Below are 13,295 nucleotides of genomic sequence, written 5' to 3'. Positions count from 1 at the left end.
TTTCGTCCTGGATTCCACTGATAGCCACTACCCATCTTTGCTTATCGTCCTACATATTTTCTGATAACGATTAACCTTGAGCTGTGACCAAAGTAATGTAAACGCCTATTTGTTTAAATGCAACATTCTACTCCCAATATTCAGTCTTATAAGCGAACACGGTGAGCAAATAAGATATGTGTTGTGCAGTAGTTCGTTATATAGCTCAATCCCTACAATAATATGCAGTAATTTTTTGACCAAACATCAACACAGATAAAATGTTACAATGTGGGCATAACTACGTCATAAGTAAAAGAGAACTAAGTAATTGATTCGCGGTTAGTCAAGAATAACTCAAGAAAGGTAAAACATACAACAATAGTTTATGCCCCAAACGAGGGGTTGCAGTTAGAGTAATATAATATTATTGAGATGGGGGGGAAGGTTTATAGCTGAGGTGGCTGATTTTGGTGGAGTTTCGTCCTCTGAGCTGGATAGGTTAGTCGTGGAGCTTTCATTGTTCTTCTGAACAACATTAGCACAAATTTCATGTAGAAGTGAAATATTCACGTTTCTCCACATATAACTTGCATCTTGTCCTGTCGACCTGGATCTTGATTAGTTATTGCTGACCTTTAACCTGTCATTATTTCTCTATTTCGAACTGTTTGTTTGTAATGAATTACTGATAGACGAGTTAGACCAGCAAAATTAAATAAATTCCTTGGTAGTTTTAAATTTATGTCTGTTTCTTAAGGAGAGATTTTTTTGACTCGTGTTTTTGTTACCTCTTATCATATGACGCCATATATATATATATATACGCTATCTTGAATCAAACATTTTTGTTATATCTTGTGGCCGAGTGGATGCCTAGTTAATATACGACGTGGTAAGACCACCAATCAGAGAGCAGCGAGTAATCGATTGCAACAGTGACACACAAAAACCGCACGAGCAGTCTAGAGAGCTTACCGATCCTGCTTCTGCCTAGCCCAGCCAGTTAAGTCCAAAACACCAATAACAGCCTCTGCGGTATGAATCGTTGTATTTCAAACATACTGAGTTTATATACCAAACAGACTGACCACATCGTACCAATAAAATAGGAGATAACATTTGTACAAGATTTAGCCAAATGTGGTTGTGAATGCGGAAGGCAGTAATAAATAGATTTGGGATAACTCAAGTATGGTAAATTGTACAATAATAGTCTATAGGTCAAAATAAAGCTCACAATGAAAGGAACATGAATATGAATAGTTTAATTATTTAGCATATATACATAATACTGGTCCATAAATTGATCCCAAAGTTACCATTCACTATTGTTATCGGGACATAACAATTTTACTTCATTCTTGAACGGAATTCCTCTTTTCCATATTGCACAAACATGTTCTTAAGGGGAAAACTAAATGTTTGACTCATTGGAAGATCTTGTGTTTTGGCTGAAATGGAATTTATTTTTGTCGCATAGAAACCTGGTGACTATTTATTCTGGCAAAGTAGTATATGTATGGAAGAATTTCAAAAATAAATATTTACAACTCTTAATATTTATTTCTTATTATGACTATTGCGTATAACGATTTTTGCCGAATAGTGTACTTTTCTTTATGAGCATAAACTTTTTAAATTCGACTACATTTCAACATTATTACTATAAAATACGTACTTAGTGATTACATGCTTTTCTTGTGAATATGCCCATTTCATATTATCATTCGTCATTTTTTTCATTTAGGCTTCAGTAAAATTGTCATTATCTCAGCCATTGCGTAATCTATTCGAACCATATCAAGTGAATTGTTTGACTGAGTCAACTGTATCTACTCAAAGTCACTGTACACATCGTCATCAAATGGTTATCGATGATTTAACATCTGATTCTAGTACTAACGGTAAAAAAAACACATTTTACAAATGTTTAATACCTTCAGATTACGAACAAGATGGCTTACTAAGCCCATTTCTCAATACACAGTTAGACTTTTTGTATAACAAAGGTATTAATGTCAATGATTATATTCCAAATGCTTTTAATGACCATCAAACATCGACCGATTCATACGGATTTAATGATTGCACTATAAGAGAGTGGTGGTTAGATTTGATAAATCAACGTTCTGATTACTTCTCTATATGTATTGGAGAATGGTCTTCAAATTCTTCCAGTAAATCTCAGTGGAAAAATCGTCATCGTAGCAAACAGCCACTTATTTTACCAAAACCAGTAGAAGAATTCATTGCTAAACACGATGAAAGTTTATCCAAAGCACTTGGTCATGATCATGATGAATTAGTTCATGCCAAACAAAATGACAAGGATGATTCTCAAAAAGGAGGTAATGTATATTGATTGACAGTTTCCATCGTTTTGTTTTGCTAATTTGACAACTTTCTTTTTCATTTTGGCTTTTTTATTATTTGAATTAAAACATTTCAAAAGTATTATCCATTGTACAGGTTCGAAAGGAATAATAATCTTTAGGATGCATATCTCTTACCAACAATGTCAACTATAGCCAATATTAATTTATCTCGTCAGAATTAAGTTTTTTTACTGACAAGTCATTTTATCGTTAAGTGACAACAACAGCTCGATCTATACATATCATCCCCAAATAAGTTGCATTCTTTTATATTCCTTTCATTACACTTAATACACTTTATTCTACAAGTCTAACAGTCATTAGGTTGTTATTATGTGGCTGAAGAGTAACTGTCATTATTTTGAGATGGTGAAGATTTGTAGCTCAGGTGGATGATTCTGATGGAGTTTTGTTTTCTGACCTGGATGGTGTGGTCGTGGAGCTTTCATCGTTCTTCCGAACGACATCATCAGCATAAACTTAGGGCAAAAGTGAGGTGTTGATGATGTCGTTCAGAAGAACGATGAAAGCTCCACGACCAAACCATCCAGCTCAGAGAATAAAACTCCATCAAAAACTATCATCATTATCATCGTTGTTAGAATTAGCATTAGTTTATGTAGTTATTTAGTGTTAGTAGACACAGACTAACTGTTTGGTGTTTGAGCTATCCGTGATTGGAGACATCGAGTGACTCCACTAAGTGGGTGTTATATTTTCTATTATTACGACCCAGCTATTCCTATTGCTTAGTATTCTTGGACACTAATGCACTCGACAAGTCACAAAATCAGAACACGGTTGAATAGGGAAGAAATTATATTCTGAATAACGAGGAGAGATGGAAGTACGAAGCACAATAAGAAATACGTTGGTATATTTGTAGTTTTTACATGAGAAGATTCTAGAGTCTTTTCCAAGCATCGACTAGAGCTGATTGGATAAGAATGAGACAATCAGCGTGCACCAACACAACCGTGTGTGGAACATGCTTTAATCCAATCTATTTCCCTCTAACAGTGGAGTGTATGCACTTACGCTTTATCATCTAAGTCTTGAGCTTCATAACTATTTCATATTTTTATCGCTGAAATCCTCCCTTTCTTTTCTCACTGTATTAATGTTTAGTCTTTCTTACTCTCATGAAACTATCATTTCGGCTCTTTTGCCATTCTTCATGTTAGTTTAGTGTCTTTGTGTTGATGTGTTATGTTAATCTGTCTGTTGCGCATTTATACTAGGATCCATGTTACCAGACGTGCAACACCAAGGGTACTTATTCTCTCCTGTGGAGACTTATCTGAGCACTAAGTTTTACGGAAGCGATTTAGTCGCATTAGTTGTTAGGTAAACAATGTATAAACGTCGCTACATGTGCATATAGTCACATTTCCGTTCATGTCAGAAGCATATAACTCAAATGATTACATTTCTTAAGCACATTAGTTACTTCACTTACGCGCCATCGAGCTTTTCTACAAGCATTCATATTATGTTCCCACTTCTCTATATGTGTAATCGCGTCCAATCGATTAGCTGTATTCATGGTTAAGAAGGACTTAACTAATGTCGAGTCTCAATCTATATCTTAGTTTGTCTTAGGATTGATAATCATCCAATATCTCGTTTTTTGAAGAGCACTAAGCTATATAACTGGGAATGTTTCATCTTGGTTGTTTTTCTCATTATAGACTTTGATATTTCAGCTGATTATGTTAACACACATTTTACCACTTGACTTTCAAATTAGCCCGTTCATCTAATTCAAACGTAGACTGTGTGTAAAGATATTTAACATAAAGTTCACGGGATGTGGTTGCATCTCAAAAATGAGAAGTATGAATGCATAACTAATCGCTGTCACTCAGTTTAGAGCATGCAAAATTTACTGTTTTTAGGATTTCAGCATATTGCATTGTAATAAGACTTATTTAATTATGTGAATCATTTTACTGTTGTTTACGAGTTATCTGATTAATTTATTATCCGTATTTTTTATCTGAATTTCTACGCATTTATTAGAATCCAACGGTCCCAATGCTCCTCAGAGCTCAAAAGCTAAGAAACCTGTATGTTTACATTGTTCTGACCCAAGTCAAAGTATGAAGTGGCTAGTCGACATCTGTGCAATGATTTGTGGAGCGTCTAATATTAGATCACTACTCACTGAAATTGAATGTCTAGAGCGCTTGCTTAAGTGGCACGCAAAAGCTTCATGTTCACCCTCAATTTCAGGAAATGATCCACGTCAAGTTGACTATGCACTTTTGTCATTTTTTGATTTGAATGTAGATATTTGTGAGGTATCAGGAGATCTGTAGATCAGTTACTCTTTCTATATCGTTTCTTCTGATGTGTCGTTCTCAAATTAATTTGTACAGAGATACCAATTATCTATAGTTTACTTATTTTATCAACTGTACTTGAACTAGATTTGTTATGTAAGTTGTGTATTTGTGGAAGTAAATATGTTTTTCATTGAATTGCACAGTACAAAGAAAAAATCTTAACGTACATAGACTTAGTGGGTTGAGGTTTCGTAATTGTGCATTAAGATATATCGATAGTTTGCCGTATGGTATTATGGGTAGCCTTTATGAAGTTGGTCCCATGAACATCTTAGTTTCTGGACCTTATAGAATGTCAGTCAGCTACAACGTGGTACCACGCACATATATGCATTGGTCCAAGTTGCCACACCTCATTAGCAAGACAAGATAAACACCAAATTCATAGAGATGGTTATTTCAATGTTAGTAATATATAAGAGAAAAATTGTGTATAAGGATACAATACAGGAAGAATTAGTTCATAGAAAGAAAGGTATGAAGCAATTTTAATCTTACGTTTATAGGAAGACAAAGAGTATACACACCCTATACTATGACTAAGTTGCGGGCTTGGCCAGGTGTGTATCAACGGATTATCAACCTAGAACTTTCTATGACGTCGTCAGGGTATTTCTGGATATTGATGATTCAAGTGGAGGAAGTACATAACACTATTTTTTAAGTTAAGTGGATAACTATTCCGCATACCATACCTTCGTCAACGCAATTTCAATTCCTAGTTAAACAAGTCGGTATGAACATGTAGCGCACATACCCAGTTGAAGCTTGACTCAGTATGCTATTCTGGTTTGTATTAACGGCGAAACTCCAAGCCGAGGCATGATTTCGGTTCATAAAGCCATGGGCTTTTGAGTAAATTGTTTGTATTAGGCTCTATCGAGGTACTAACTGGTTATAAAAGCTGACACTGATAGGGTGTTTAAAATTTATTGCTCGGACGTTTGATATCCACTTGGGAAGTGTTGGTTAAGATCAACACCTTGTTTGACAAAATAAGAATCAAGTAATCGGTTCTAGTTGATCTAATATTAGGGACCAAAAATGGTAGATTTTCCTCGCATTTCAAAAGTAAATAGATCGGAATGTCAGTTATAAGTAATGCGCGAAGAAAATATCGAAAATTTGCTTCGCGACTACACTAGTATGTGCACTTTGCAATAGTAATATAATCAATACCAAATAAGCAGTGGAATATGTACAGACCGTACTACTTTGGTCATTGCCTAAGGCTTATTAGAGCTGGTTATACCAGCCTTATGCTGCTTTCAGTCAGTCACAACGTAGAACTTCGTACGTACGTACATCAGTTCGGGTTGCCATACCACATCAGCACAGAGACGCAGTTGTCGATTCGAATCCCGTAGTGGTAGAGGCAGTAAGAGTATAAGCAGTTATTGGAAAGATTAGGGTTTGAAGATATTATTTAAGAAGTATAATCCAGTGAAATAAATTTGGACAGAGAAAAAGATAGAGACATGAAGAATTCAGAAGATTAGAATTTGGCAGAACACAAAGAGTGGATGCACTTTCGCCATCGCAAACGATTTTGAGCCATGTCATTCAAGGTCTCTAACCATCGATTGCTATCATCTCGTGGATCCCAACCAGGTAGTCTACACCTACCAGCATGGCTCAGTCCACCTGTCAGTGATTTCATGGATTTGTGCCAAGTTTTGGTCTGGCCGCCCCTAGCTTCCAACCTACTCTTACACCATAAGACATTTCACGTCGGGGCAGTCGGTGGTTGGGCATACGTAACACGTGTCCCAGCCATCTCAACTGATCAAGTTTCACTACTTCATTAATCGATTTGCCATCCTTACCTAGTACCCGTTTCCTAACAACTGCATTACTTACTCGGCGGTCTCAGGATATACAAGCAATGCTTCGAAGACACCTATGATCGAATACTAGTAGCCTACAAATATCCTCTACTCTTATCGTCTATGTTTCACTACCATAAAGTAGGAGGGAACGAACTGCTGCGCAGTAAACCCGTCCTTTGGTTGCTAGACGGATATCTCGCCTACGCCATAAATGACGCAAGTTGGTGAAAGCTAAGCGAGTATTCTGTATCCGTGCTGAGATTTCGTCACATACTAGACCGCAAAGGCTGGTGAGACTCTCAAGATAAGTGAAGTGGTCGACACGCTCAACTACTTAACTCTCTATCATTAGTTCAGGTGTCGATGCAATCCAGTCCTGAAGTAACATTTCGCACTTCGAGGGGGAAAATCGCATCCCGAACATGCCTGTATTGTTGCTTATAGTGGTCAGATGACTGAGTTGTCAGCGTCTTCACCAAATAGAACTATGTCATTAGCATATTCTAAATCAACAAGTAAATCTGGTAGAAGTTCAACTCCTGGAACTTTGGATGAGGAAAGTGTTATTTCTAAAAGCAAGTCTACGATAAAGTTAAACAAAGATGGAGAGAGTGGACAGCCCTGAAGAACACCACTTGAGGTAATCAATTCTGATGACAGTTCGTCACAAGCTCTAATTCGACCAGTTGTGTTCGAGTAGAGAGCCTTTATAAGGTTAATGTACTCCTTTCAGTGACAAACACTGCCATAGAACCTCACGATCAATTGAGTCAAATGCCGCCGTAAGGTCAAGAAATACTACGATCGTGGGACGTCTGAATGTGTGTCTTCGTTCTAGGACCTGACGTAGGGTGGATATCTGGTCTATACAACCACGTCCAGGTCGAAAACCAGCCTAGTTTTCTCTAGTCTGCTCTTCACGAGCCTTGGTTAGGCGTCCAAGTATTATTGAAGCTAATACTTTAGACACTATATTAGTCAAACTGATTCCTCTGTGATTGTCACAAGAGGACTTTTGTCCTTTCTTATAGACTGGCACAATCAGTGATTGGGACCAGTCAGATGGAATTATGTTTAGTTCTCAGTTTCTACCTAATACCTCAGTCAATTTCGCTGCTAGTACTGGACCGCCATCCTTAAAAACCTCAGGGGTAAACCTGTCAGGGCTTTCTGCTCTCCCTCACTTCAGAATTCCTATAGCTTTTTCAACCTCGTAAAGAGTTGGTGGACTTACATTAACTTGCCATTAAGGTCGACTGGGGATCATGGGAAACCGAATAGAGACTGAAGGCTAGTTGAACTGATCCCTAAAGTGCTCTGCTCATCGATCCAATCTCCTGGATTGAGAATGAATGATATGTCCGTCTTTATCCGAGATAGTTTAGCTAACAGTTGGGTTCCTAATACCGGTTTCTTTAACGAGTCTGAATAGCTGTCTACTGTTACCTATTGCCGCTGCCTTTTCCATCTCTCTTGCATTCGCTACCCACCACTGTTCACGATCATTGCGTAGGCTTCTGATTAGCCTTCGCTTAAGCTGACTCCGCTCTTCGTTATGTTCAGAGCCAGGTGGGATGGGTTTTCGAGCATCTATCAGTGCGGTAGATGCTGCTGAAATCCAGTGTTTCTCCCCTACCTTATGGTTTACCGTACTAGCAGATACCACAGCTTTTCTGATGTCATTCCACGCTGCCTCGGGGTGGGTACAACTTTCATGGCTGCCTAACTGTTTTTCCAGTTGTTCCTGAAATATATTATTAGCTTGCTTATCATTAAGTAGAACCCTTAGAGGCTTACCTACAGTGTCTTTCTTACATCCAGTAAGACGCAGACAGATACGTTCTCGCACTAGAGCATGATCTGAATCTAAACATGTGCTGCAGAATGAGCGACAGTCTTCTATCGAGCCCCTCCATCGGTGGCTGATAGCGATGTGATCTAATTGGGTCCAACGTTGGGACGAATTCGGGGGTCGCCATGTCAAAAGATGTTTTTCCTTATGCTCAAAGTTAGTATTTACAAGAAACAGGCGGTTATCTGAGCATAGCTGCAACAGACGGTCGCCATTATCTGTTCTTTTAGCCACGACACCATAAGATCCACCCACGTGTCTTTCCCTTTCGCTCAGTTTACCTACTTGAGCATTAAAGTTACCTGCCACTATTACTATATCAGAGCGTCAGAAAGCTTTCTGTAAAACTCATCTTTTACCTCATCTGAGCTGCAGTCGATGGGAGAGTAGGCAGAGACGACGAAGAGGCAACGACGAGTTTCCCTGTTTACGAGTCCTTACTGTTCCGTTTTGTCAGACTGGGATCCAGTGTAAGAGAGCTAGTTCTGCCTTAGGATTCAATGCTATACCTACGCCAGCAAGACCACGAGAAGCAGCATCAAAGCTTCCAGATACACGAAGCGCGAATCGAGTTGGTTTTTTACTATGACATAGTGAGGTGAAATGAATGATGCTACTCGGATCTTGTATGCGCGTTTCGGAGACGCAGCACACATCGATGGTGCGAATATCTAAAGTCCTAGCTAAGGCACAATGCTCGAACGTTAAAAGTTCCTACATGTAATTCAGGGCGTGGTTTCAGGAGATCAGGAATAGCGTCCCTTGTACTGGAATCGTTCGCCCCAGAGGTGCGAGGTGATAAAAGGACGTGCGAAGGGTTAGTTGTGGAGATAAGAGAGTTATTAAGTGTAGAAAAGATTCGAATGTGACCAACTTGGTCTCGTGTGTTTTTACAAGTATGAGGGCTAATATCACTTCCCGGATGTCCATATCGTGAAGGGGTATTTCTTGAGGAACCTAAAAAGGAAGTTGGATTAATTTTAGTCTTAACGACTTGGGGGCGTGACCGCGGAGGCCAAGGGACAATTGCTTGAGGCTAGTCGCGCACGGCCTTTTTGTGGGAGGTTTTTGACATAGTAGCTCCGTTCTTCAAAAGGCCTCACCGCCGGAGACGGAAATCCGTGCTGTCAAACCCTACTACAGTCAGCAGTATGACTTCGCTCTCAGACGTTGAGTTGCTCCTTTTAATCTTACCGTCCTCCAATCGACCTACCTGGCATAGTAGAACCTGCAGGAACATACGTCCCAGACAATATAGCTTGAATGGGTGATCACGACAGGCAAGCCCGTCAGGATAGCAGCTACGGTCGGTCTTTCAGGTTTCTCTTGTATCCTTACATAGTCTCAGAGTCCGTCTTTAAAGTCATTTATTAAGAATAAGCATTATCGAGAATCTTCGGTCAGTTCTCTAACTAAATTTTGAGTGTTATAATTGTTTCTTTCTTTAGTTCCAGAGAGCTCAAAACACCAAAACAGACTTGAAAAGCATTTATTAGAAAATGACCAAGAAAAGATAATACGTATTAAGCCACATACCGCTATATTATCTAAAGGGAAATACATTTTACACATATGAAACGAAAGTTCAGGCAAGCAACTTCGAATAAAAAAGGATGGGCAATGTGAGACTAGATTTGTACATAGTTTTCCCACACAAGTTTATTTTTTCAGATATGAACCAGACATAAGGCATGTACAATAAAACAGATTTTTTAGCAGATATTAAAAGATGAAAAATTAATTTACATTATTCAATTAGCTTCTTAGACTTGAAATAACGTCTTAAATAAAGGACCTGCCAACATGCGAAACCGATGAGGATTACCATTGAAAGGATTGAAAAGTAGAGGACCCTTGTGTGAGTAGATTCTAGAAAATAAAAAGTAACAATCAAGTTGGATTCGTTTTTAAGGAAATTCAAATGAAGTAGAAACACCAATATTTTTAAAGGAAGTAATACTACAGCCCATGTGAAATAACTGGTAATAAGATATTTCAGTACTCATCAGTATTGTTAAGAGATTAGCAAGCAATGAAACATTTGTTTAATAAAATATAGAGATTAGACCCGGATTTATATTCGATTGGATATAACCCTTAACAACAAAGGTAATGCTCCTACCCTTTCGAGAGAAATATATTCCTAAAGATGCCATAGGCTGTTTATTTATTTGAACACATAAACATTGATACATGGGGGACACCAAATACATACGCACCACACAATAACAATAAGGTTATGAAGAGAGAGAGGAAGTAAAGTGTGTATAATAGAGAGAACAACGAACAGAAGTTAGAGTATAGGAGTGAAATAATGATAATATTGGGAGAAACAATTCGGTTAGCAAAAAAAACCAGGAAGAATTCAAAGAAGTTGCATTTACTTTTATGAAGTAAGGGAAAGTTACAGCTAAGTGGTCACTGGTTTCTATTCTGAGCCATGTCTGCTAACGTCTCTAGTCACTGTGTTGCATCATCTCTAGGACCACAGTCAGATAGGACCCACAAAAGCCGTCATGTACAACCTTTTCTATCACGACACCATGTCATACACTGGTCACCTCTCCGCCTTTCTCAACCGGTCCAAGCGTTGGCAAACTATGCACGACGTGGAATTCTCTAAGACGGCATTAGTAGGATATGATAATAGCGAGTAAATTAGTTGAGCGTGTTGATTACTTCAATTACTATGGAGGTTTTATTAGCCCTGACAGATTAGTGTCTGATGAGATTCCGGCAAGGATTCAACAATTTCATGTTTTTCGACACTACATAATTTGTGGCATAAGTGAGATGCTCCTAAAGCTATGAAAAGGCCGATATAATATGTAGCAGTCTTAGATTCGAAAACAACCTGTAGCATGTGTTTGAGCAACGCACATTTGTGACATATTCTACTCTGCTGCTGATACTTTCCAGTGGACTGGCTTAACGAGGGTAAACATAAGCTTCAGGAGATGAAAAACAAATACCCATTAACTACATGTAGGTCCAAGAAAAACGAAGACACGGCTTACTGTCAACCAAAAATGTGCTGAATAAACGTTTTTATAGACAAACAAAAAAGCGAAACGTGACATTGCACCACTATACAGAGTTGAACATCATCGCTGGCACAGAGGAATGAGAAACGTAGCGACTCCAGAACATTTTAGCATAGTACTGACAGTAGAATAGCCACTTACTGATGACGGTCAAACCTATTTCATCTTAAGATTCTGGAAATGTGTTAACTTTGACAAGCCCTGTTGTAATAAGTTCGTAACATAATGCGCAAAATAGTAGCAGAAACCTCAGCTATTAACACTGTTAGTCTAGTATATGAATAGTGATCACTATCACGATAATGGTTAATGAGACTACACTTAAATTGAAAATGTAATAAAAGCCTTTACAGGCCTAAATAATTCCTTACGTTAGTAAAGTGTTTAGCCACATGCGCTACGCTAGTTTTTGGAGTTTCCCCCACAACGACGACTAATTTTGAGGAAATCATTAAGGTTTTCATTGATCTAGAATTTATCTTCAAAATTTATACGAACTCATCTCATATGAGGCGACAAGAGTGTGACTACAGCATTACTTACCATTGATGTTTCGCATTTTGCTACTTTTTGAATGCATGAGAACGAAATCTTGCACGATTTCATCAGCTAGACTTTCAAGTTTTTTCAGTAGCACTTCGATTGGTTGTAATTTCTCTGCTTTCGCCATCTACATACATAAGCAAAAAGTGAGCAACAAACCTTATCAAAATCCTTGGCCTCCGTACCGTGTTTGATATTAAGAAAGACTTCTTGCTCTGTATCAGTATTATCTAGCAAACTTAGAAGACATGGAGATATACAACTACCTGGCTGACTTTCGAAGCACACCTCAAATAGATCAAAGTCTTCTGTTGTGAATGCGAATTTTCCGTTTCTTATATTATCTCTCTGATACAGTATATGTTTTTTCACATCACGGACTTTGATATGGGTTGTGTGTTCATAGGGAGCAGTAATCTCATACTCACCATGTACAATAACGTCTTTGTGTGCCTCATCTTGAATACACTTTGTAACACCGTTTTTAAGCTTAAACCTCAGCCCTTTAATTGTTGATAAGCAACAAGACAGTAACCATATAGCTGAGACAACACAAATGAACCTCATTTAGTACGTTGCGTACACGTCTAAACGCCAAGTTCACGAAACCTCTACATTAGCCCAGAATAAGGCACAACATGTTCAATATCTGTTAGAGTGATCCAATATCAATACATATCTGGCCAACGTATATATAAGATCCCTATCATATGAAAAGACTAATATTTGACTGAAGAATATTCTTTTCGATAAATTCTCTTTAGGTTCTACAATTATATTATCCAAATTAATAATCCAAATACTGGCCAGGTTAAAGGCAAAGTACATCGTTTAAAGTATGTAAATCTAGGACCGTCAAACCAAATAGAATAAAATTGGTAATGTTGATATGACTCATATAGAATGTTAACTTGAATCTGTATATATGTTAAGTGAAAATTTAATATCTGTGATCAGAATAAATATGGGTCAGATAGGGTGAGAAAGACATGATAGTGCAATTACAATTCGATCGAGTGGAAGACTAAATTGTGTGAAAACTGAGTAAAACGTAATAAGGAGGGATCAATGCGAAGTGAATGAATCGTGTATAGGGGAGATTAATAGTGATATTTATGCAATAGTAATAATAATAAAATACAAAGATTTGTGAGTAAGGATAAGAGAGACAATTACATTTGACTACGAAAGGTCGTAAGTACATAGTCAAATTAGGTCATCCAATAGCTAAGATTACTATTGATTAATTGGCCTTGTGGTTGGCCAAGGGAGGAGCAGGGGTTGGAGATATTTTTTATGTACACATAGCCCAGGTTTTTCAT

The 13,295-nt window shown here is 37.9% G+C and overlaps 4 protein-coding genes across 4 annotated transcripts in view; 2 read left to right on the top strand and 2 right to left on the bottom strand.

The window, feature by feature from the left end:
* Window positions 1–2,344, top strand: part of Smp_164890 (hypothetical protein) — a gene marked incomplete at its 3' end in the record, with an annotated part of 18,885 nt that extends 16,541 nt beyond the window's left edge. Inside the window, exon 7 of the mRNA XM_018793240.1 lies at window positions 1,730–2,344. Coding sequence (XP_018647773.1) covers window positions 1,730–2,344 — 615 coding nt within the window. The remainder of the gene's footprint in view (window positions 1–1,729) is intronic.
* Window positions 2,345–3,589: 1,245 nt separating this feature from the next.
* Smp_164910 (hypothetical protein) lies at window positions 3,590–3,903 on the bottom strand (the record flags this gene model as incomplete). The annotated part of the gene is made up of 2 exons (XM_018793239.1): window positions 3,590–3,664; window positions 3,817–3,903. 2 exons carry the CDS (start codon window positions 3,901–3,903, stop codon window positions 3,590–3,592), a joined length of 162 nt encoding a protein of 53 aa, XP_018647772.1.
* Window positions 3,904–4,186: 283 nt separating this feature from the next.
* Window positions 4,187–4,678, top strand: Smp_164920 (hypothetical protein; the record flags this gene model as incomplete). Its single annotated transcript, XM_018793238.1, has 2 exons — window positions 4,187–4,193; window positions 4,380–4,678. The coding sequence occupies 2 exons, from the start codon at window positions 4,187–4,189 to the stop codon at window positions 4,676–4,678; spliced, it is 306 nt and encodes a 101-aa protein (XP_018647771.1).
* A 5,181-nt stretch (window positions 4,679–9,859) lies between these two features.
* Smp_079310 (transmembrane protein tmp21-related) lies at window positions 9,860–12,617 on the bottom strand. The gene is made up of 4 exons (XM_018793237.1): window positions 12,240–12,617; window positions 12,133–12,203; window positions 11,974–12,100; window positions 9,860–10,255 (listed from the first exon to the last, which is right to left on the bottom strand). The coding sequence occupies exons 1-4, from the start codon at window positions 12,538–12,540 to the stop codon at window positions 10,134–10,136; spliced, it is 621 nt and encodes a 206-aa protein (XP_018647770.1). The 5' UTR covers window positions 12,541–12,617; the 3' UTR covers window positions 9,860–10,133.
* Window positions 12,618–13,295: the final 678 nt, after the last annotated feature.

The sequence above is a fragment of the Schistosoma mansoni genome, chromosome 1 (assembly GCF_000237925.1).
Source record: "Schistosoma mansoni strain Puerto Rico chromosome 1, complete genome".
NCBI classification, from domain to species: Eukaryota; Metazoa; Platyhelminthes; class Trematoda; order Strigeidida; family Schistosomatidae; genus Schistosoma; species Schistosoma mansoni.
Note: the sequence above shows the minus strand (reverse complement) of the source record. Positions and strands in the feature narration are given on the sequence as shown.

What these genes read in the sequence shown, in the direction of transcription:
- Smp_079310 (XM_018793237.1), bottom strand. Translation starts at nt 12,540, where the DNA reads ATGAGGTTCATTTGTGTTGTCTCAGCTATATGGTTACTGTCTTGTTGC. An exon ending in GTGCTTCGAAAGTCAGCCAG is followed by an intron (nt 12,204 to 12,239) that starts GTAGTTGTATAT and finishes TAAGTTTGCTAG; the next exon opens with ATAATACTGATACAGAGCAA. An exon ending in AGGCCAAGGATTTTGATAAG is followed by an intron (nt 12,101 to 12,132) that starts GTTTGTTGCTCA and finishes TTATGTATGTAG; the next exon opens with ATGGCGAAAGCAGAGAAATT.